The following is a 24,601-nucleotide window of genomic DNA, read 5'->3' as shown; positions in this document are numbered from 1 at the left end:
ATTAAAAAACATTTTCTCTCACAACAATACAATCTGGTGGATGAGACACTTAAAGGCAAGACCAACAAATACAGTATATTAAAGTGGAGTGTAAAGTGCTGCGATGTCTTGCCTCTCCAGTCTCTCTAATCACTATGTGAGTGAAACATTCATGGTACACTAGATCAGTTCAATATTTAATTTCTCAACAAAGACTACATGATGGAACAGATGCTCAAACTTTGTTAGTTTCTCAGGAGAGCAAAACTCACTTTCGTGGAGCTATTGAGTAAAGAGATTCTGATTGTGTACAAGCTCTGTGTTGACTTCTTTGGGCTCCTCACCTATATGCACTAGACGTACAGTCGTAGATAAAAAAAAAAAAAAAAAGATGCTCAAACATCCTAAGTGTGCACAGTGAGTCTGTGTTCAAACCATGGACTGAATACATCAGTTGTTTACATCCAGGGGCATTGAAAACTCATGTGTGGAAGCACATTAGTGATGCACCAAGGTTGCCCTTTGCCTTTATGTCACATTTCAAGTGAAAATTTGACTTGGCATGTTTACATAGGATTTCTTCATCTCCCTTTTAAGCCCCTATGGGCAAGCTGAAGGTGAGGGGAACTAAGATTATTATCCCCCGTTTCTCTGAGGAGCTTTTCTTTATGCACACCCTCACAGATGTCGACATTTGGTTAGGCGGTGTACATAGAAGCCCCAGATTATCTAGCGCTTCAGGAAGTCTGTTTCGCTAAAGTTAGGAGTGGTTACTTTCCTGCACCTTTTCTAATTTGCTCTTATGTTTTGTAACCTAGAGACCCCGGGGCTTAGTCAGACATCTGTGTTAAATAGTGGGAGAGGAAAATATTGGTGATTGAATATTACTGTCCATTCAGAACCGTAGGTCTTAGCTGTACTGATGTTCACATCAATACGCTCCACTTGTGCAGATGTAGACCTAGTCACAGGAAGTGTAACAGATGGTGTACTATATGTCATAATGCTATAAAATCCAACAGGAATTGACAATTGAAATCCCACCCTGGAGTTTGCCTCTTTTAGCTTTGGCATAATCTTCTCAGGATTTCAATTGCAAAGTCAAAGAGAATAGTCTAGCACATGGGGACTAGTTATCTGGGGCAAATGCGGTCTAAGGTTGACAATGCAAAGGCTATGTTTATGTGCATCACACTTGCTATACTGAATGTTTCCCAGAGTGCAGGAACATCCTCCCCTGAATTCTATTCCTCTTCCCACGTCCCAGTGCTGCCGTGGAAAGTAGGCCAAGTGAGCACCAGGGCGTTGCTTTTTTAAGATGATCAGTTTGTCAGTGTGTTTTTGTGTGTGCTCAGGACGGCTATTCATGTGGCTTGACTCTGTAGAACAAAGACCAGCATTATACAATTTGCTGCACTTCCAATAGCAAGGAAAAGGGAGAGGTTGGAAAATAGGGACAGGACAAGTGTGGATGAAACAAAGACAAAATCTGGCTTGTACTCTAATTCATTTACTTCCTCTTTTCCACCTCTTTGTTGCAGCAAAAAGGTCCCCTGCCAGTAACACTCCTCTGCAGGATCATACTGTACTCTGGCTGGCATGGATTATTTTTAGCTATTGCTGTGCAGCTTTCACCTTGACTCTCTCCGTCTTGACATCATAATTAACATTTCTGTTAATAGTAACACAGTTCAATATTAATAAGGATCTCTGACTAAAATCAAAAATTCACTTGTAAAGTGGCAATGAATTGTACTGCACTGCTCACATATGAGACACCTTGCCAATCACCATCAAAACATGTCTCCTTAATGGTGGCAATTTCTGTACAAGTAAAATAAACACAATGATGCAACATGTTGGAAATATACATTTTGATGGGAGTAACTTGATAATTATTGGACTCTTGCAGGTAGAGTAGTATCACTGTAAATTGGCAACACCTCCATCACAGGGGTCAACAGGCAAATTAAAGTTCTCCTGAGTGCCGAGGCAAAGGCTGCTGCCTGTTTGGTCATGCATGCACAGACGCTCTTAAAAAAAAAAAAAAAAAAAAAAAAAAAAAAAAAAAAAAAGAACAAGGTTAAAGCTGATGCCTCCCGTTTTGGAGGCCACCGATGCAACACGTGCCCATATCATACTTACTGATGAGATTTTTAAATGACCTTTAAAGTCAGATTTTTGCACTTATATTTTTCTGAGTGTCACATCTGTTTGGCAGTAGGGCGCCTGTATTATAAGTTATTATGTTCCGATTTCGAGCTGAATAATCAAATTTGCCTCACTTCCATCAACGCTACTGAGAAATGTGAGGCGCTGTGATAACTTTTTTTTTTTTTAAATAAAGAATTTTAGATAGGCCCACAAAACAGTGATGGACACAATCAAGACGGGGCTGCATAAGAGCGAAGGTATCCTGGGTATTTGGTCATGTGTATTTTGGTCTAAATTTCCAGGGGATATTTTAGATGTTAATAGCCCTGAAGTGGTCTCGGTTTCTTATTTAATTTCTCTCGCCTTCTTTAAATGTAATTCGCCCACAGACTGCGCCGCGAGGCTCTAAACCGCGTAGAAACTCTCTCATCATTTCCACAGCAGAATGGAAATGCAAATTGTGCGCACGGGCAATGCCCTTGACAGAACTCACCACTGCACACAATTAACATGAGCACTCTGACAGAAGTTAGTGACGAAATGTGAGGTCACACCAGCACTGTGTCAAATAATGTGTTTTTAAATTTAAAAAAAAATTTCAGACAATAAACGCATCTAAAAGGTACACAAGTGAATCTTAAATTATAATAATTATAATAATAATAATAATAATAACAATAATATTGGGGAAAATGAAAATAACAATAATGATAATAATAATAGTGTGATTTGAAACACGCAACAACACGCTCTGCCCTCCTTTCGCTCTGCAAATATGCATTTTAATTTAATTGCACAAATTTTATGCCAGCGTACACGCTGGCCTGTAATTTTTTTCTGAATTCTTTTGCAATTTGTGGATTTTTTTTTCTTATTATTATTTTCCCTGAATATAAACCTGTGTTGTCGCACGGGGGGGCCTGCGTGGGGAGGGGGCTGTTAAACCCAAGTTGAGATTTAGCTATCTTGTCAGTGAAGAACACAGCTGCCTCATATCGGCACAATGATCTCAAGTGTAACCAACGAGGGGCGCTGTCCGTCTATCAGCTATAACTACTTGACATGGATAGCCTACATGATTGATCTCATCACTGCTGGCCATTTGTGTTTTACTACTATAATTAAAAATAACGTGTAAACTGTATTTTAATATGATATTTGAATGTGTCATATCGAATTTCGGACGTGCATATATTAGGCCTATAACTAATAACAGCTTCAGACAAAGTTTGCAGTGAGGCTTTTTTTTTGTAATGCGGAATCAAATATTTTAGTAAATTAATTTTTGACATTTTTTTTTAAAGTATTGTGTAATTTTTCCCACTCGTGCAAAAAAAAAAAAATTGCAAATGCATAAGTATTAACTAAAGTTGATCTTTTATAATACAGCTACAAGTAAGAGAATATTTAAAACAAAGGCTGCATGGATATCTAACAGAATTTGGGTTTTTTTTTGCGTGGTAACTTGCACACATCATGCAAATAGATAAATGTCAAGTTCAAGCACATACAAAAAATATTGTTGGTCAAAACTATGGCGTTGCCATAAACAATAAGTGGGCTGACTGCCTATTTGTTCCATATGGAATTTGGAATGATGCATAAACTGTAGGCATATTTGATTCACATTTAATTGAAAAAAAAAAAAAGAGATCAGTTTAAAACAACCTCTGTGATAAAGCCGTGAGCGAACTTGCTTGGTGGCTGCTAATAAGATTCCCTCCTTTTCCCCACGCTTTTTGCCAATCAATCCATTAGGAAACAATGCAGGTGAGCATAATGAAAGTGTTGTCCCAATAAAGTGCATCGATGGACAGCTGGGCAGCGGCCGGTTGATTGACTTTGCCTTGACATCTGGGAGGCCCGCTGGCCCCTGGCACGCGTATAGGCTGATGTCGCCATTTACATGCAAATTTAAGGAGATCATGAGGGCCTCGCCCCGTAAATTCACACAAAAAAGAAGACGTCACCCTCAATACGGAGGAGGCTCGTCCCGTCGAGACGGGAGGTCTGCGAAGTCACCCTGTACATTTTTTATTGGAAACCACGCGTCTCGAGGAGTTTGGTTTTATGTCAGGCCCAAATCTTTGGGGGTTCATTCATTGTGGTCACTGAATAGAAAAATGAGATAACAGGCCCCTGTGTCATCAGCCGGTCATTTAAACGAGCATTCAGCCTGGCTCAATGCGGCCGAGATACAGAGATCAGAAATAGTTTGCACTTGTCTCCCTTTTTGACACCCATCACTTACCTCCAGCATGCTGCTGAGAGACAAGGTTTTTTTTTTTTTTTTTGGGGGGGGGGGGAGGGGTGTGTGTGTGTGTGAGTAATGACAAAATGTGACTAAGATCCTGTTATTCCAAGCCCGTGCAAACTTTTCATGCATGCAACCACTAAAAGCAAACGGGGATCAACATTTCTTTTATTTTGATGCGAACATTTCACCTAATGATGAAGAGCGCATTTTCCACGGTGTAAGCCCACCACGCAGATGATCCCACAGAATGAGCTGAGACGGATTCAGGCTCCGCGCCTCAGTGTGTGGAGCAGCTGACTCCCTCTCTCCACGTCCAGATGGCTCCTGCACACAGATTTGCATTCATTTTCCTTTAATATCTTCTGAAATAGCGGGGCAGCTGCATTTGTTGTCAAATACGGTTTAAAACTCCCTTTCAGGACAGCATCGTTACCTACGTGACGGGTGTGGAGATCCATTTTCCCTCTCCAGTCAACAGTATCAGATCTAAGAGGATTTGTCTCAAAGTCGCCTAATTTGATAATCAGATTTAAATCGCCTTGGTGCGTGTAATCAGGGGTTAAGTTCTAATAAGCGACTTGAAACTGTGCAAAAAAGCAAGAGTGAGTTCTGTGCAAAAAAGATATTTGCAATCTCGGTAGAACAGACAAAACATTTACAACACGCGTCTCGGTTTGTTTCATCTAAGAGGAAAATACAATTAACAAAGAGCCCCCTTTGAGTTTTTCTCTGATATTTTCCCCACAAATTGAAACTTGTATTTCTCTTAAATAATAATAAATTTAAAAAAAGTAAAAAATGTACACTCTCATTTTGTGACTGGGCAATTTGGCAATAGATTGTGTAGAGGTGAAAGCAACAGCTTATAATTCACTTATCTTTGGCAGCAGCTATTAACCCTCAGCACCAGCTAGATAGATTGCTCAGGATATAGCACACATCTCTCTTCCTCGCTCCCTCCCCTCTCTCCCTCCATCCTCTCCCCCTTTTCACCACTAATGAACCGAATTGCTTGCTTGTCCCTCTCGGACAGAGTCGGACATGTAGGCAGTTGGCTCTTTAAAAATGATTAAGATGTTTCTGATTATTACTGATTTTACTGGACGTGCATGAAATAAGGAAGACACGGAACCATGGATTCGCCTGAAGTTTGTTTAATGCCATGAGACACTGTGACTCTGATTTTTAGTCCATAGAAGAGGTCAAAACATCTGACTTTATCTCCAGTAAATGGCTCAGCGATGTGACTGTTTTATTTTGACATCATTAAAAAAAACACACAAAAAAACTGTCTGATTTTCAAACTTTTTTCATATTTGATTTGAAGCGCAACAACTAAAGAAATTATCCCTGCGATACACAGCGAAACAATTGAAAGTCAATTATCTGTTGTTAAAAATTGTCAATGAAAACTTAATGCAAATTAATAGATTTATAATCATGTCTGATTTTCTGAAATCAGCGTTATATTAATTAGGCAACATTTTAATTACAATAAAATAACCCGCAGCGTCGGGTTAAAATGCACAATAAAAATATATCAATTATATGAAGAAACATGATCTGCCATTATTAAAATATGATTTATGGCCTGTGTTCTCACAGCTAGTGAGATGCTTTCGATACATCAGTGAACAAACAATCTTGTCAAGTCAACAGAACAACTTTAATCCAATAAATATATCAAATGCTTTTAATTTCAATCCTATATAATAAACCTAATCACGGAAATTGCAATCATTAGGCCAGCTAAATATAATAAGCAATGAATCCCGAGTTATTATTATGTATTTTTTTTTATTATTATTTTTTTTCCTCATTATGTGTGATGGTTACACCCGGTTGAATTTTCCATATCATTAAAAAAAAATCAAACTCACCACATATAGGGCCTAAGCAAGAGGAAAAGTGGAGCGAATGAGTGTTCTCAGGCTGCTGCACTATAGGGCTGTACCCGTACATTGGAGCGCCACTGCCTGACAGGAACCGTCAGAGCTCCATATTTGGTCAAAACCACGCCCCTTCAGCGTCATATTCTGACAGCGCCTCTCCCGTGGGTTTAGAGTTTTGGCTCCCGGGAAAGATTTCAGTCCTCGGGGAAAGAGGGCTTAGTTTTGCATGTTCCCATCCATCCTGCACGACGCGAAAGGGCCCCTTATCCACCTCTCCTGTGTACTAGGAACACCTCCACTGGTGATCAGCCTTTGCCTGTGTTTGTCTTGTGGAGAAGCAGCAGCACCTTTTCAGGAGTGGGTTTTTTATTCAACAAGAAGTCCTGAAGGTTTTGGATGCGGTGCTTCAGGGATGTGGGCACTTTGAGAGCAGCATCACCCACAAACACAAACAACTGCCATCGATTTTTCTGTGAATAGCACAAAAAAAAAAAAAAAAAGAAAAACAGAGGAACAATAGCAACACAAAAAAATCTTGTCTATTGAACAATTCACTTTTCCAGTCTGTGGATACCGCTCTAACTAAGTACAGCACTTTGAGAATTGTTCACATCGGACGGACTGAAGAGGGAGGCAAGACCTGTGGACCGGGTTTTCCCTCGCAAGTCTGAATCGGCTCTCGCTACTTATCCCGTGAAAAAAAAAAAAACCCTGAAGGATAACACGCTTGGACGTTTATTTCCCTAATTTCGCAGGAGGCTCTTTTTCACGCAAATTGTCCTAAATGTTTGGGATTCAGGAAACTATACCGCGGGGTGGGACGACGATGAAGGAGGAACCGCTGGGTGGACTGAACTCGGTCCGCTCTTGGATGCACACAGCTGGGGTGGTGGATGCAAACACAGCCGCCCAAAGGTACGCATGCCAAAAGCATCTGATTTTTCTCACGCATTCCCTCCTCATCATATCGACCCCTCAATCCCCTGAATACTCTGTATCAATTACGGTCTCCCAATAAATGCCCCCCCTTCGGCTTTCCCTTCTTTCATTACATCAGATTACCCATTATTGTGACAAATCAAGAAATCTCCCCCGTACTCAAGCGTGCTTCTGCATCTCCAATGTTTCCATCAGCTTCTCCATCATCTAGTATCCCCGGTGTCCGGTGCTTAACCGAGATGGTCTCTTGTTTTCTCCCCGCAGCGGTGTCGGCTTGGCACGGGCACATTATGAAAAGCAGCCCCCTTCCAACCTCAGAAAATCCAATTTTTTCCATTTCGTCCTGGCGCTGTATGACAGACAGGGTCAGCCCGTGGAGATCGAAAGGACAGCTTTTGTGGACTTTGTGGAGAAAGATAAAGTAAGCGGTGTATTTTAGAAATACATGCACCCCTGTACATAATCAGCACATGTATCGAAATTATGTTCTCTGAAATGGCAATGGGTTGCTAAGGGGAAGTCACGTGTAATATTGATTTAAAAAAAACAACAACAACAACACTCAATTCGTTGATGACTGAGAGTCGTTTAAAGCCGTTTCTCGTCTTTTTTTGCACATCCAAAAACTATAAATAATTTCTTTTGCAACACTCAGACATGTGGCAGTAATATAGGCGGCTTGTTGTATTGATACTGATTTTCACAAACTGTTGTCTTCTGCAGGAACCAACCAGTGAAAAAACTAACAATGGGATACATTACAAACTACAGTTATTGTACAGCAACGGTGAGTCAAACTGTCACTAATATTTTGCAAACACGTGCACGCACATCAAACACGAGTTTGTCGGTGAGCATATAACCATACACAGTAATAATAACAATAGGATGAATAATACTAATAACAACAATAATATTAAAAAATAAAAGGCTGATCATTTTATAAATGTAATCACTCTTGAAACTCTTTATATTTTTATGAGTTGTCACCAGACTGATTTTTTTTGTGGGGCTTTCTTTGTTTATTTATTGCCTACAATTCCTTCAAAATTCTCAAGTGCTCCTCTCTTTTCTCTCCCCAGGCGTCAGAACAGAACAGGATCTTTACATACGGTTAATCGATTCCATGACGAAGCAGGTAAGCTGCTGTTCCACTTGTTTCTGCGCACAGTGCAACCTCGCTGCACGTCCACGGTTCACTTGTGTAAAACCTTAACATGCCGTGCAAATTCTCACCCCTGAGATCCATATGCACTTCTAAAGGATTCCCCCCCCTCGCCCCACCAAAAAAAAAATAAAAAAATCTGCTTGTAAAATGCAGTTGTGGCACAAACTAAAATCAAATTACCGCTGTAATAAGAAGAGACAGCTTCCATTTTGACTGTTTACGTTTGACCAGATCATATTGCAAGACTCTATAAAGTCAATTTTAGTCCGCCAGAGTTGGGCTTCTTTGTAAGCTCAGTTTGTCCAACATTAAAATTTAAACACTACCTCTGCTCCATATGATCTGATTTGACTCTCCCTGCAAAGAGTCAGAGGTGACGCTCTAAACATATTTTAAAAATTTGCATAAAGTATTATTATCATAAATATAAATATAAATGTTTTTGCTGGGGTGCGTCTCACTCATCCTCCTCCTCCTCCTCCTAAACATATGAGTGATTTTAACCCAGAGCCAAACGCAAAAAAAACGATATAATATGAGCGTTTTAATCTAACGCAGTGTTTTGCAGACTTAAGTATAATTGTGGAAATAAAATCAGACATCCTTTTTTCAGCTCTGCATGTCACGTTGGGTTTTTAAACAGAGGCTTTAGGTAGAGGCTCCTGAATAGAGCCGTGAAGCCTGGACCACTGGTCACAGACAACATTCCTGTGCGAATGATCCGAGTCAATGACGCAGAACAAGCAATTTATGGATTTCTGTTTCTACAGCTGCAAATAGCCACATAAATCAAACCAATATAGATAATCGCCCGGTTCCCAGGAAAAAAAAGAAGAAACACATCAGGTCAAGTAGGACAGCTTTTGGAAGCGGGAGAGTGATGCGACCTGGTTCAGATATGTCACTTTTTCAAAGTCATTTTCTCTTATTAGTCTGAAGCGTGCCAGAAAAAAAAAAAAAAAAAAAATAGAATTTATTAATAGCTGCAAAATATAAAATATCAACTTAAAACACCATGCTTCTTGTTTATTGTATTTTTGTTATTATGTAGACTATTTAGTCAATAATGTGCTGCTTTGCTTGTATTTACACTTGGTGCCGGTTCAGTACGAGGGAGTAAAGTGTCTATCCTTAGAAATGGAAGAAGGAGGGAGGGATCGAGGGAGGGAGAGAAGAGCGGCAGAACTGATAGCTCCACGCCATCTGTTTCAGCCAATGCTCAAAAATTACTCAACCGTACCGCCAGACACCGCTTTTTATCCACAGAAAGATCATTGTTAGCGGCTCAAAATAAACAACAGATTGCCCATTAACACTTTCCCCCAAATATCCCCAGATTATAAGCATATTGATGACACTTCTATTGGATCTCTCCTTATGAAAATCTCTCTGTCTCCCTCTTTCTCTGTCTGTCTGTCTGAGCCACAGGATATTATCTAGATTAATAAAAAAAAATACACTTTATTACTATTACCATTTATTCTATAATTATATTTTTATATTATTGCTGCCATTGAAATATTATTGTTGCCTTTGATATCAATGGTCTTAGTTACTTTTTTTTTTAAATTGTTAATTTAAGAATATACAAATGATGTTTAAATGAATCAATATAATTTATAACACATGGGGATTGCTGGGATTATTTTAACCATGTTTCTTACTCAGCCTTTGCTCTCCTCTAATATATTGCATTGTTTTTCATCATGTGTATTCATGCCCTGATTTATTTTATCAAGTCAAAAAACAATAGATAATTTCATCTAATTATTTGTGAATTTGTGCAAATTAATGTGTGTTTAAGAGATGACTGTGTTTTCACTTTATTTCCATCTCATTTTGTTTCAAAGGCCATAATTTATGAGGGTCAAGACAAGAATCCAGAAATGTGCAGAGTTCTTCTTACTCATGAAATTATGTGCAGGTAAGCACTCTTTTTTTTTTTTTTCTCCCGTTATGTTCATTTTGCAGATTGAGGCAAAAAGTAATTTCCTCCCTTTCAATAAGTTTTGACACTCATGACATGATGCAGCAATCCAGACTGTCCTGTGGTCCTTCAGCAACCACAGAGACACACACAGAGAAAGCTGCTGTCATTTCTAACTTTGATATGATGTGATTCAACTTTGATATGAATATGACAGTGAAAATGAACTGACTGTCTTTTTCAGTGAAGGGAAATTGAATGTATAATAAACAGTCAGAGACCAAGTACATAAGTTCTGTTTTTTTTTTCTACCTTTTTTTTTGTTTGTTTTTAATGTTTCTTTTCATAATTAAATGTCAGCATTTAAGCCTGCCAGAGACAATGTGTTTTCAGTTATGCATAAACGCTGCATGCTATGTATCATTTTTTTATTTATTTTTTAGCACAGAGTCAGTTCTCGGTTGATCCCACCTGTCAACAATGATCAGCAAGCCTTTTAGTGTCATTTAACCACATAAATCTCAACTGCTCATATTGCGCTGCTATTCAGCGGTGTCATTGATACTAAAAGGAAAAACGCCTTTTGTTGTTATTGTTGAGCTCAGCATGAGCTTTGTGAACATTGAATTCGGATACTGTCGGTTAACCTCTCCTTTGTTGCACCGGTGCATTGTTCAAGTTACTGGTTGAGAGCAAGTGCAGCATGAGAGCTGAGAATGATTTGTCTTTTTCCATGCATAAACTCATCACTCACGCTCAATTTATACATGCATCCATCACTTATTTGTGACACATTGAATATGGTCGTGCTCGAGAGGTAATATTTTTTTTTTTTTTTTTTTTTGTCAAGAGGAAGTGCATTTTGCTGCTGAATAAAACAACTCCTAGAACTGCTGCTTATTAACACATAAGTCGATATATATATTAAGATATATTATCGAATCATGTCTTATTTTTTAGGTTTGTAATGCACTAGTTTTTGAATTATATTTTTGTTTTGATATTTTGCAGCTATAAAACACGTCTTTATTACTGCTTCTAGAAAGTCATGTAAATCAAGGATATTTAAATAGCGTGTGGTTGACTGACAGTAGCTTTGCACCAAATCTTTGTTTGTCTTTCTGCACCATATGGCATAAATCAATCTTATTCACATTTGTTTATATGTTTTCATTTCAAATTGAAGCTGGGATGATGTATTTGTTTATTTTTGCAGTTTTGATTCAAGTCCCAATCAAAGAAGTGAGAGGCAGCGAGCTATAGGCTCAGGGTGGAGATGGTTGAAACATGTGGTGGAAGATAGATTAGTGCTTTTGAGGCCATAATTGATAAATGCCCCGCAGAAATATTGGTTGAGGGTGGCACCTTGCATCTCCCTCAGAAATAGCAGCTTGGCAATTAGAGGTAAACAAAAGCTGAAGCTGTGAAAAGTGACTCCCCTGCCTCCTGGCCCAATCCCCACTCCCCTCCCCTCCAACACTAAGCCAAACAACACAACATGTTGTTTTCACCATTTTTATCAGCCATCAGCATCAATGGAATGGATGGATTGAGTGAAGGAAGTCTCATGGCAATCCCCCCCCCCCCACCCTAATATAAAAAACACTCTCATGCACTTAATAAATCTATGCAGTTTTGTGTGTATTATTTGTTTATTTCTATTTATTTAGCAAAGTATTTCTTGTCCTTAATCACACTTTCTATGTTTCTGCAGCCGATGCTGTGACAAGAAAAGCTGTGGAAACAGGAACGAGACTCCATCAGACCCAGTGATCATTGACAGGTAGGCTGTGTGCAGCTTCTTCTGTGTTTGTGAAAAGGGAATGAGTAAGTGAATGAGTGAGTGTCAGACTGACTAAATGGATGAGTGACTGAGTGGATGAGCAGGCACACGGATGAGCTCGTGAACAAATTAGTTCCCTCCCGGTGTAGCAGACGGCCCAGTTGGGCTGACTTGCATCTTATAGCCCACAGTGTGGGAACTGTGGGTGACTCTGTGTGAGTGGCTGAGGGGCGCCTTTCCCAGGTACCTGTGCACTGAGGGGCGGTCACCACCTGGATAGGGTTTGTTCAATCACAGGTGGTTCAATCACTAGAGGATCATGCTGGGAATACACCTAATTAGCTTAGGCAACTTCGCATTTATTTGGCTGGCTTCCTCTCTTTGTTTATGACAGTGATGCTTGCACTGTCAATAGTTGTTTTTCATTGACTGTTTCCTTCTCTCAACTTAGCTGTGAGCAAGATGCCATTAAAGTTTTGTTTTCGAAGAGATAAACATTTTATGTCTGCTGTTTTCTTCTGCTCCTTCAGGGAAGTTACATCTGGCACATTTATATTACCTCTAAAGAGGTAGAATAAATGGCCTTCTTTCAAGCATTGACATTTTTCTGACACTGCGAAACTTTAGGTCTTGGTTAGTGTGAATATGTTTAGGTAGGTGGATAAGGGTGTGCGTGTTTAGGTGTGTGCGGTGGACATAGAGGTGATGTAGGGGGTGTAGTTTGAGCGTCGATCTCAATGTAACTCTCACCACGTAGTAGGGAGAGACAGCAATGCTAATGTTTGACTAGCCGGAATCACTGTTTGCTTAGTGGAGAATGCCTGGTATCTGACAGAGGGGACAACTCTCTTATTAGTAATCAAATAGGGCTGAGCAGTTGTTGCTGCCACTCCACTCCAGCGGCTTCTCATGCATCAGGAAGTAGGAGCTGGCTGCCCTGGGAGCCTGGATGGATTACCAGAGCTACTGCTGTCTGAACTCAAACTCACACAGACACACATGTAGATAAACGCAGATACACACTCAGATGAGGACACAAACGCAGACAGAGAGACACCCACACACACACACACACACACGCATGCACATCCCCACACACACGCCTGTATGTTGGTTATGCTGTGGTCGAATGTTTATATTCTTGATGACAGTCTCAGTGGCTACACCAGAAAAATTCCAAGGTCAGTGTAAGTAAAAATAGAGCTTTTTTTTTTTTTTTTTTTTTTTTTTTGTGGCTGTCTACGGGTTTCTTAATTTATTTGTCAGGTGCATTTGTTAGTGACGGGATGATAGTGCAAACGTTAACATATAACTTGAGACGTCTACTTTGCCCGATTTCCGCCGCTTTCATGTTTGCTTTGTGTCGCTCTGCTGCCTTTTACTGTTTAGAGTTTCGCACGCCATTGTTCTTCAATCTGCGGGACAAAACATGTAACTTAAGTACAATAAGCAAAATGAATGCATGGAGAATTAAAGTCGAGAAGAGGGGTGGGAAAAAAAAAAGAACAGGGGAAAAAAGAAGCGGATGGATATTGTAAGCTCAACTGGCTCAGGGAGGGCTCGGATTTTCATTGTGACGAGTCTGAATAGGAGTAGAGTATCCCTTTCCTTGCACAATGAGCAGCTCTGTTGAAACACAAAAGCATATGTTCCTCATTAGACCCTCCCATTGTCTCCATGTCGTAACTATGAGCCCGTCAGCTCACCCTAACAGACCCACACAGGTTCCCAGTGACTGAGGGAGGCTTGCAGAGAGGGGTGCCTGCGAAAGGTTGAAGGGTTTAGCAAGAGTTACCGACACGACCAGAGCACACTGTAGGCTCGCTCCGTAAGATTATTTACTGCAATTACTTGACTGTTACCGCTGTGCATATGGGTAAGCTTTCAGTTAAAGCTTCCATGTTTTACAGCCATTTCTGTTACATCTGTCATTTTCTCATGCACATCATTACAGGCACCTGTGCTGCGGTTGCTGCTGGCAGAAACTGATTATTTCCAATTGAGTAGAACATAGTTGAGTGACATAAACCTAGAGGAGAGGTTTGATTGTTGGATCAGGCACGTCTCATCTGTCTACAATTACGGTATGAAAACCAGCTAGCACTGCCACATTTCCGAGAGAAACAGTAGCATGGCCGAACCTTAAGAAACAGATTTGGAGTGAATCATTGATGGCGTTCATTCTCTGTAACATTTTCCCAGATGGTAAGAGGGGAAAGCGCACACAGCTAGCTGGCATCAAGCAAGACATTAACTGGCGTTCCCATGGATCTGGCATATCCAACGGAGTTTGGGAAACTTATCATTCCAAATGTGTCCTATTTTCCTGCGGTCAAGCCAGACATCTGTTTACCCTATTTTCTCAGAGTTTTGATACAGATTTTCACTCAGATTTTTTGAAGAGGAAGGATTCTCTTTTAAAAAAAAAAAAAAAAAAAAAAAAAAAAAAAAAAAAAAGAGTTGGTTAGATATAGGCCCAACAGCTGTCACAAAGTTTCAGCACTGCTTAGTCTTTAAATATTTCAACACTTACATTTGATGCCTTTGCATAATTCATATTCATTTTTTGGATGAAGAAAGGCCCTATTTTTGTTGCATTTGGGCTGGTTTATGTGTTGTGACTCAAGTTACAGGGTCTTTTAAAAAGTCTGCACATATTTTGTTCTACTGAAAAAAAAAGAAGTCTATTGTCTGTGAATATTGTGAGCAGACTTTTTTCTTTCCTCCAACATCAAATCCGACAGTAAAAATTTCAAAGTCAGCTGGTGCTTACATTAAATAAAAGAAACAGTAAATTTATCTAGTGACTAATTGTTGCTGTGACCGCATGACTTCGCAGTGTGGTATAATCATCTCTCCCCTTTATAAATCTAGCAGTGCTACAGATGTCACATTTATAAGTTAATGGTGCTTTAAAGTAAGTGGGGGTGTGGGTTTATTTAGTCGGTAATTTGAGTCTTTAGAATTATAGTGATGAGGTACCCGATATCTGATTAGATGCTGTTCCCATTTACAGTACACGTAGTGTATAGGCAAACATAACTCAATTTACGATGACTCTCCTGCTCTGGTATCTGTCTTCACTCTCTTGCATATTGACTTTGTCTTCTCTTGTGTGAAAGATTAGATACATTGTTCAGGCTTACACATGGATTTTGTAATAAGACGGCACATGTTGTTGAAAGAGGAGAGAAAATGAGTCATTCTGCCTGTCAGAGTTCAAAGGTCACATTTTACTCCGGAAAGCTCCGGCAATTTATGCAAGAAGAATTGAGCCAGACAGAGAGCAAATGTGATATCAATGTGTATTCTCCCCATATTTGAATTTTGATTTTAATGTTCATACAGTTTAACATCCCGTGTCAATTTGCGCTGCCATTCACAAGTAGATTCTCGACCACATCTAAACATGTCAGCTCCATTTATTCCAGTGGCCACGGCACTCCCTTTCACTTCCTGTCACAAAGGTCAAAGAGCACTGACCTTTGGAGTGCAGCCCAGCCACTGAATAATTCATGACATTGACTTGTTTTTCCCCTTATTTTTTCCCCTTGTCTCTTTTTTCGGTCAGCACACATGGTTCTGCTGTGGGAGGCTTTTATTCATTTAGCTCATTTATAAAGGCCTCACTGCACCTGTTCGTGTGTTAATGCAATTAAATTTTGGCCTAATGTAAATTTTGCTTAGCTTTCTGTTATGTCCCTCATTAGTGAGCCTGTATTTTCTAAATGACTTTGCGTTATCGTTCATTTGTGGAACACCTACGAGGTCATTTCCCAGAGTGCACTTGACTTGTTGTCAAGTTGTTTACCAGAAACAAAAGACCGCAGCCTTAGAACGTCTCACATGTGGTTCCCTCTGCCTTCTAAGAAACAAATCGGAAAATTTGTGTGCTCCCATCTGGTTTTTGCAAAACCGTGATTACCTCCAAAAGCTGAACAAATGCCAGTATTTATAAGGTCAGCCCTTTATGTGGAAATGTGATGTAAATGAGAATCAGCGAAAGGGGACATTAAACAAAATTAAATTCATTGTCTCCTTTAATGTCATTTACATTTTTGGCTAAGCCCTGGACTGTCAAAGAGGATTTCTAAAACCATTTTAATTGCACATCAGCATTGGAAAAGAGGGTGTGTTTCCACTGAGCGGCTGTCTTGATAACCTGCAAAAAGAAGTCTGTTTATGAAGTACCTAAATGACATGTTTTCACTGCATCTGCAGAGGGGCAATTAAGATGGCACTTGGTAGGTAGTGTTAATCTTGCATTGTGCTCCCACCATCTATAATGAAAATGATGCAGTGGATGGGGTCACAGTTGTTGTGATTTAGAGTTGATTGCTGCAGGTGTTTCCCCCCCCTCCCCCTTCTTTTTTTTTATTTTTCTTGTATTATATATATTTTTTAAAACATCATACCATTGCGCTATGGGACCCTCTCTGCAATGTTTCCTCAGCTTTACACTGAGTCATTGAAAGCTGTTAACGTTTATAGGAAATGCTCTCTTATTATATTTACTCACACTTGCAAACACCGTATTATTAGCGGCTTAATGGCATATCCATCTTGGTGTTGTATTTATGGCTGTGTTTGGTGTAATTCGTGTGACAGATGTGAGTTTTTGACGCCCATTGAGAAATGGGAGAATAAAACTGGCCACCCCTGCCTGAGTCGACGTGATGTTTGAGTGAAGCCTGTCTCCTCCCGAGCCAGAGTAGGAAGAGCAGGAAGTGTTGAGAGCGAAAGCTGTACTTGGCAGCTCTCCTTTGGCTTACACTTGCCGAAAAATGAAACCCAGACTCTCTGCAGCCTCCAGAGCCAGAACCTCCTTCCCAGTGCTCCAACATCCAGGATTGGGTAATACTGTTCACTAAGCAAAACATTACCTCAAATTATTCTCGCCCTGTTTTCTATTCCCTCCTCCCTCATGTCGGTTTTATCGCAGTTTGTAAATGTCAAGACACGTACAAAGACGCACAGTATAAATGATATTTTCCAAATTATGCTCACATGTTTGGGTTCACATGAGTGGCGGCTGAATGTAACGTGGTGCCTGACGTTCCCGAGGGACACCCACCTCACTGGGGTAGGATTCCCCAGTGGCATCAGCTAATGGCAAGACTTGACAACAGCAGAGAAGCCGGGGGTGTTGTGTTTTACTAGCGCTGAGCAGGGGTGATGACTTTAACATGTGTGCAGAGAAAGACGGAGATGTTTGTGTGCCGTGTGTGTCTCCGTGTGTGTGTGTGTGTGTGTGTGTGTGCGCGCGCACACTCGCGTGTGTGTGCGTGCCGTGCTAAAGAGAGAGGTGTGCAGTACGAAAAGAGTGGCGCGGGCCAACAGAGCGACGGATTCGGCTCCAGCTTGACGGCAGTGAAAGACGAAACATGGTTCCACATGTGTTGAGAAAGAGCAGTCCATCTGTCCATGGAGACAACCCCTCCCCCTTCACCACCACCTTCTCTTTCCCCCTTTCCTTCTCTTCCTCTCCTTCTCCTGCTCTCCTCTCCCCCTCGCTCTTTACTCCCCTGGTTCACTGCTGACAGAAACAAGGCCAGAGTTGGGGTGATGGGATGAATGCTGGGCCAAGAGCAACACTGGACCTTGTATACACAGTCACACACACACACGCACACATGCACGCACGCACACACGCACACGCACACGCACACGCACACGCACACACACACACACACACACACACACACACACACACACACACACAAGCACATGCTGAAGACGAGTAAGGAAAAGGTTATTACATTTTTTTTTTTTATTTTTTTTTGGTGTGTGTTTTTATGTGTTTTTAGTTTGCTATCTTCCGTTGCATTTGCTGACTTGGTTTAATGTTCATGTGATTCACATCCAGCTGTGGAGCAATGTAAGTAATTTATTTTGATATTATGAAAGAAAACAATCTATTAAGATTTATTCACGTTTCCCTGAAAGAGTGCTGCAATAAGCCACCGTGCTGAAAATCGTACATTATTGAAATTAAATCTGAAGTAAATAAAACATGCCAGTCTTTCTCAAATATTTAGCAGCTCTCCTTTATAATTAAACTTTGTAGCTGTTTTGAAGATGTTGTTTGGTTTCTTAAAGCATTAATGACGCAAGAGCTTTGTCAAACAGCTCCTGATTCTGTGAATCACATTTAGGTCACTTAGACCTATGTTTTTTTTTTGCAGTTTTTTCTTCCGAAAAAGGGTCTCCTTTCTTTCTCTTGGCATGTTCCCATTCCCATTCAATCCTTATTAGGTTTCCCCTAATTGTCAAACAAACTGTTGGGTCAACCTCAGTCGTATCTGGCCGTAAAACAGCACATTAGGCCCTGGTGAGGGATATATGTGGTATTTCATCGGAGACGGAGTAATGCTGGGGTTTTATGGTTAAGTACCAGTTCACGCCCACGCCATTTGTTTCGCATTAGAGTGGAGGTTTTGTAAATCAGATCAATATGTTCGCTGAGATGTGATTCCATGTTGGGATCTCCCGAGTTGTTCTTTCCTCAAGTATTTTTCTTCGGGGACTGGTTGTCGATGCACACTCCTCCGCTCCCCCGCCCTGCCCATCCTTCCCTTTTTCCCCTACCTCTCTCTCCGTCCCTCCCTCCACCTCCACCTCAATCTATTTCCATTTTCTGAATGTAGCAATTTGTAGTGTGACACGGGCAAGATTAGGATGGGAAGCAGTCTGAAGATTTCATCGGACATGGTCCTGCTCCCGCTGGTGTGAGGTCACAGGACAAAGATGGGGGAATTCAGGGATAGGGTCATCAGTTACCTCGGGGAAACGAGCTGGTCTGCTGGCTGCTCTGTTGGCCCCAGGGGTGCCTGGGATGTATCGGAGGAGAAGCCCCAGAGAAAGAGCCCTGAACCAGTGTCATTTATTAAAAGTGACAAGTTATTTCTAACTATAGCTCTGTTTTTATTGTTTTACAAAGCTGTCATTTGGAACAGTGCCCCTCTGTTCAGGAATCACAAACAAGTGATGAATGAACCAGGTGACCAGCTTCTTTTTTTTAACATATACACATGCTCGATGCACTTTAGCGGCACATGTGTGCTGTTAAATTATATTAAGTACAATTGTACTAAATTAAATAAATGTGCAGGTTTAATTAAGATCGACCATCTGATAAGTGTAATAAAAATATTTCACCATTCAGCAGCTTTCTCCAGGACATTTGTTCAGTAAATTAACAACAGTTTACAGTATGAATCTCCAGCTGACCTCTGCATAATCAGCACCAGAAGTCCCACAACATAACCACACTGTGGTGTGTGTGTGTGTGTGTGTATGTGTGTGTGTGTGTGTGTGTGTGTGCACAGAGAGTGGAGCTTCAGCTTTTTCGGTTGAAGCTGGCTCGGGTTTTTTTCTTTTATATTCTGGAGTTTCTTCATAAAAAACATAAAATTCACGCTAATAATGGAGTATTTATTCAATGTTTGACCAAGGCTCTTCATTGAGGGTCACAGAGGTACTCTACTCCCCCTCTATTTTTTACTGCCTGCCCCAACTGCGTTAATGATATATGACAGAAATTTCCTTGTGCTGGTTCAGTGGCAAGAAAGGTCCTGGCTAGTCTATATCAATCCATCTGACTTATGTTCCCATGTCTTGAATTACCGCTTGATGGAAACCTGCTGTGGGCTTCTCTTGCCAATTGAAATCAGATCTCCTCCACTGCCTGGTGTGATATTGATCCATATTCAACACCCAGGCTGCAGATCGATCAGTATTGATTTACAATAAAAAACACTCCTCTGCTTGTTCAGCACTGCGATCGATACTTTAAAGCAAAGGGGAAAAAAAAAAAAAAAAAAAAAAAAAATTTAAAAGAAGAAAAACAAGACTGGGCTTTTTACCATGCGGTGACCAGCTGGAATATATAAAAATGTGGGGAGATGTTTCATTTCATTTGAGGTGTATGAATTTAAGTGACCAAACCTTGACCACCCCAGCAAGCAGCAACCATGTGAACAATGATCCTCTCCCGCCATGTGAGACAAACCAATAAAAATGGTTTAACGGGATGACACTTCTATAAGGACCCATTTATTGAAGGATGTGTGTGTTTCTGAATTAGTGGTACATCTGCACTGCAGCGGGGAGTGCTAAAACTGTCAAATCAAATCTATCAGAAAATTGAAATGGAATGCTAAAATTGGTGGATCACTTTAGCTTGATTTTGGCGTGTTAACATGATGATATGATTTCCTGTGGTTTTGATATTAATTCATGTCTGATTCTCTATCCCACCCGCACACGCCAGACCCCTGCCTCCCACACGGTCATCATTAGGACCCGGTACAATACCGAACACACTGGAACAGACCAAGACAACACATTGAGCTCCATCCAGATCCACTTTCCTCCCTGTCACATCTTAGTCCTAATCTCTCGGACTTCCTCCCCTCTGCCAAATAACTGTTCCCATCCAGCAGGTCCCAGCATTGGCCTGGGCTGCCAACATCTGAAAGTTATTATCCCCAATCTCTGACATCCAGGAGTTTACAGTTATATAATGATGGGGAAAACCACATGTCCCCAGAGGCAGAGAACATTTTTGAGATGCCTCCCCATCTGTTTTGGGGGAGCTGCCCATTTTGGGCCAAACTCAGAATGGCAAGCAGGCAGATATTTTTTCTAATCTTTTATTTTCTACCACTGGAACAGGCCTGTCTGGGAGTCATTATATGGGGTGATAAAGCAAATCCAATTGGGTCAGGTTCCCCTCCACACAGTGCTGGTGGCACCGGCTCTCCCTGCCTCACTGCTCGTCCCTGACTGTGTAAGTGGTGGTTGTTTGTTTGTCCTAGAGAGGCTGGGCTGGGGGACTAATGCAAGCCCGGGGGCCAGCCAGGTCGGAGGCGACGGTAAACCCGAGCTGCCTGGTGTAGCAGTGCTCCCTCGCTGCTGGCTCGGCCTTGTTTGGACTGCAGCTCCGGTTTGCTTTCTTAGAGGGAAGCTGAGCCTCCGTAATCATTGAGCCTTTCGCTTGGGTGGGGAGCGCAGCCGAGACCAGAGGGAGTGATGACATAGGTCCGCAGAGGCCTGGCCCGGTCCACCCCTGCTGCTCTTAGCATATTTATTTTCTCTTCTCATTGTATGGTTTAAGTCACACCATATTATGTTCGGACCTTATGCACGTGCATATTCACTCAGATGTGATGAGGTGCATGGCGTACAGCTGTAGGCTTTGTTTTTACTAATAATGCTGGGGATTAGTGACTTGCTGACCTCAGTGTAATCTTTATTAGTGTGATAACCACATACTCTAGTTATGAATCAGGTCTACCTGATGGGAGTGCAGCTGGTTAGAGGAAAACTAACCAAATTGCATGCATTTATTAAATCAGTACATAACAGACTATTTTATGTTAGGTCTCGATAAACGTGTGTTTCCTCTAAAGCGTTCCAAATCTTACAGATTTAGATCATTTAAGACCTCCATCTTGCCCCCTGGGCACTCCTCAAAAATGTTTTATTCAGCATCACCACTCTGTTCTGTTTTGTTACGTTATTGAAATGGGTTGTCGATTCGAATAGAGTCAACCTGGTGGGCCAATCTCATTGTAGCCAGTGGAGAGTGAAAGCCATCTCTGCAGCATAGGCTCACTAGAACACACACAGAGATTGGACGAGGGGGGCAGTGAGAGCGAGAGTGCGTTCTCCAGATGGAGATCCCAGATATGGGGGAAAATGTCCGGGCCATTTTCCAGGGTTTCCATAATGGGAATCTACCCCTTGCTTGCTTATTAAGTTGTGCACACAAGGAGGAGTGAGGAGAGAGATGGAGAGGACAGGAGATAAGGGCAGGCGAGGCGAGAGATGGACAACCTGCGTACCGTCACCTCTCTGTTGTAAGTGTCAAGCAGACCCTGTCGGAGAAATCACAGGTCATGTGGATAGATGATTGTCAAAGCTCCAGATTGCTATAAGGGTTTTCCTTTTTTTCCCCTTAGAGCTGTGGAGGGGCATGATAAGATTTGTTTTTGTTTTCTGTTGGAGAGGGAGAAAGTATGACGTTGGGGTCAGGACGGTCAGCTCTGGGGGTCGCGGGGTCGCGGCCTTTTTGGTACCTGAGTAACCTCACATGGCTGAGCCATTTCTCAGACTCCCTGAAATGATGGTGGGGTGCGGAGGGGGGGGGGGTAGGTTGATGGGGTGGGCAGGAGAGTGATCTATCAGCGGCAGCAGGAGACATGCAGACAGCATGGCAGCTACTGCAGCTAAACAGAGTGAGACAGATAGGCAGAAGTCTCTCATACGTAACACCAGGAGCTTTAAGACGACACCGCTGAGTGTTATGGATGCTTGACATTGACCTCTTATACAGAGATGGTGTATTTATCAAGGTTGTGGGACAATAGTATATTTGTTTGTAAATTATTTAGTTCACTAGGTGAAATGCTGCTTTCCTCACATAAGACTTGCCACCATTGTAGGATAAGAACAATCTGTTTCCATTCTTCCTTTTGTGCTGCTTGTCAGCTGTTTCCTACAAGGCTTAGAATTTAGGAGATCATATTTTGAACACTGTCAGTTCTATCAAGTCAAATCTACTTTAAAAAGAGAGGAGAAAAAAAAGCTCTGAAGCTTACATTTTTCTCGAAGAGAAATATTTGTGTACAGATAGGCCTGTCATTCTGTGAAACAACATTCATGATTCTTTTATTGGTGCTCAGCCATCACCGCCTCTCTTCCTCTGTGGAAAAAAGGGCTAGTCTACAAAGTGGCTTTTTGTCGTTTGAGAGAAGTAAACTTCATCAGGTCGACGGCGAGGTGTGCTTCACATGTCACTCAGTCGAGCTCCCTCCTAATGAAATGCTGCATACAGATTTCTGCCTGCGGGCTCAGGGGGATAAGACCGTGGTAACAGAATGAAACAAACCCCTTCCCATTCCCTTCACTCACACACACACACACACACACACACAGACAAACACACACACACACACACACACACGTGCAAAAACATACACGCACAAACACATATTCATACACACACACACACACACACACACACACACACACACACACACACACACACACACACACACACACACACACACACACACACACACACACACTCTTGCTGGAGAGCATCCATGTGAGGAGATCCAAATCTGCAATTTATTCAAATATTGATATTTCTACTTGTCAGGAGAAAGGTGCCTTGAAATTTCCTCTGAGTACTCCTGTCAAAAAAATAGCAGGAAATATGTCAGATAATTCATAAATGGAGTTCAGCGCTGCAAAGTCAGTTGGGAACAGCAAAAAATATATATGCTTGTCAATGAAGAATAGGAGCAATATTACAGAGCCTGCTGCTCATTCTTCCATCATGTCAAGCAAACAGCTTTTGCAGGCCCATAAGTGTATGTTTCAGCGTCTGTGTGTGTGTTTGTGTATATGCATGTATATTTGTATATGTCTCCGTGTATGTACATGTGTATGTATATTTATGCATGTGAATGTGTGTGTGCTTTGGCTGTGTTGTGACTCCTACTTAGATGTGTTTGTTATCTTTTTCCATCAAGACACCCCATTTCCCGTCCCGGAGCAGCCAATGGGAATGTGTCCTCTTTTTGCAGAGGTCCGTAACCGGACGCTAGCCTCCATGTGGTTTGAATTAGGGCCCCCGAAACTGTGAAGGACGCCTCGAATGACGTGAGGCACTTGCAGACCAAATTCCATTCTGCTGAATGGTGGAGAAAAGAACTCGGCGGAATCCTCCGAGATTTTTTGGCTTGGGCCCGCCAGCGATTAAAACAGGGCGGAAACCAATAACTCAATGAATCATGGGGCAATGTCCCATGAAATCTTTCACTGCTCTGTCACACCCTCATGCAAACCCAAAGCAACGTGAACTCTGCTGATTAGTCTTTTTTCCAAAGTGAAAAAAAAAAAAAAAAAAAAATCAGACAAAAGTCTTGTTCTTTCCTCGTGTTTATTGAACACAACTTTCAACACTTTGCGCCGAATAGGCAGCCCTCTCCCTCGCTTTCTCTTTCTGTTACTTGCCTCCATTTTGACAAAGTGTCGGCTTCCTGATGATGCATCGCTTGACCATGCTTTGCCAAGGCAGGACAGAATAGGACCCCACATATCTCTTGCGGTCATGTGATGCCATAGTTCATAGCCGTTGATGAGATGCAGTTTGGCACAGCTTGGGACCCATCTGGGAGATGCAGATACGCAGACATGAGAAGTATTTTACAGCAATGCATCTGCGTGCTTGAAGAGCTATTTAGCATATGCTGCTATACAAGAGAATTTGCTTTGCGGTTGCCAGCTGCAGATTAGTCTTCATTTCACAAAAATCCGACAGAACAGCTGATCTATCGTCCAAAACGGCATTGAGCATTGACCAAATTCATAAATGTTAATGCATCTTGTTATTTTCACATTTTACTGAACTGTGTCTGCATTATGTTGAATAGTTTTGATATAACAATATGAGAAAAAACAATTGTATTTCCAGTTTTCCTTGTATCAA

The 24,601-nt window shown here is 41.4% G+C and overlaps 1 protein-coding gene across 6 annotated transcripts in view; it reads left to right on the top strand.

The window, feature by feature from the left end:
- Positions 1–6,473: 6,473 nt before the first annotated feature.
- The window catches only part of LOC138195275 (transcription factor COE3), a 67,193-nt gene continuing 49,065 nt past the window's right edge, over positions 6,474–24,601 (top strand). For all 6 annotated transcript variants that reach the window (XM_069144556.1, XM_069144553.1, XM_069144555.1 and 3 more), the window contains exons 1-6: positions 6,474–7,197; positions 7,486–7,642; positions 7,945–8,008; positions 8,304–8,359; positions 10,240–10,313; positions 12,031–12,099. In XM_069144556.1, coding sequence (XP_069000657.1) covers positions 7,067–7,197; positions 7,486–7,642; positions 7,945–8,008; positions 8,304–8,359; positions 10,240–10,313; positions 12,031–12,099 — 551 coding nt within the window. In that variant the 5' untranslated portion in view covers positions 6,474–7,066. The remainder of the gene's footprint in view (positions 7,198–7,485; positions 7,643–7,944; positions 8,009–8,303; positions 8,360–10,239; positions 10,314–12,030; positions 12,100–24,601) is intronic.

The sequence above is a fragment of the Embiotoca jacksoni genome, unplaced genomic scaffold, assembly GCF_022577435.1.
Source record: "Embiotoca jacksoni isolate LCO1_2020_lvr unplaced genomic scaffold, fEmbJac1.0.p SCAF_12, whole genome shotgun sequence".
Lineage (NCBI taxonomy): Eukaryota > Metazoa > Chordata > Actinopteri > Embiotocidae > Embiotoca > Embiotoca jacksoni.
Note: the sequence above shows the minus strand (reverse complement) of the source record. Positions and strands in the feature narration are given on the sequence as shown.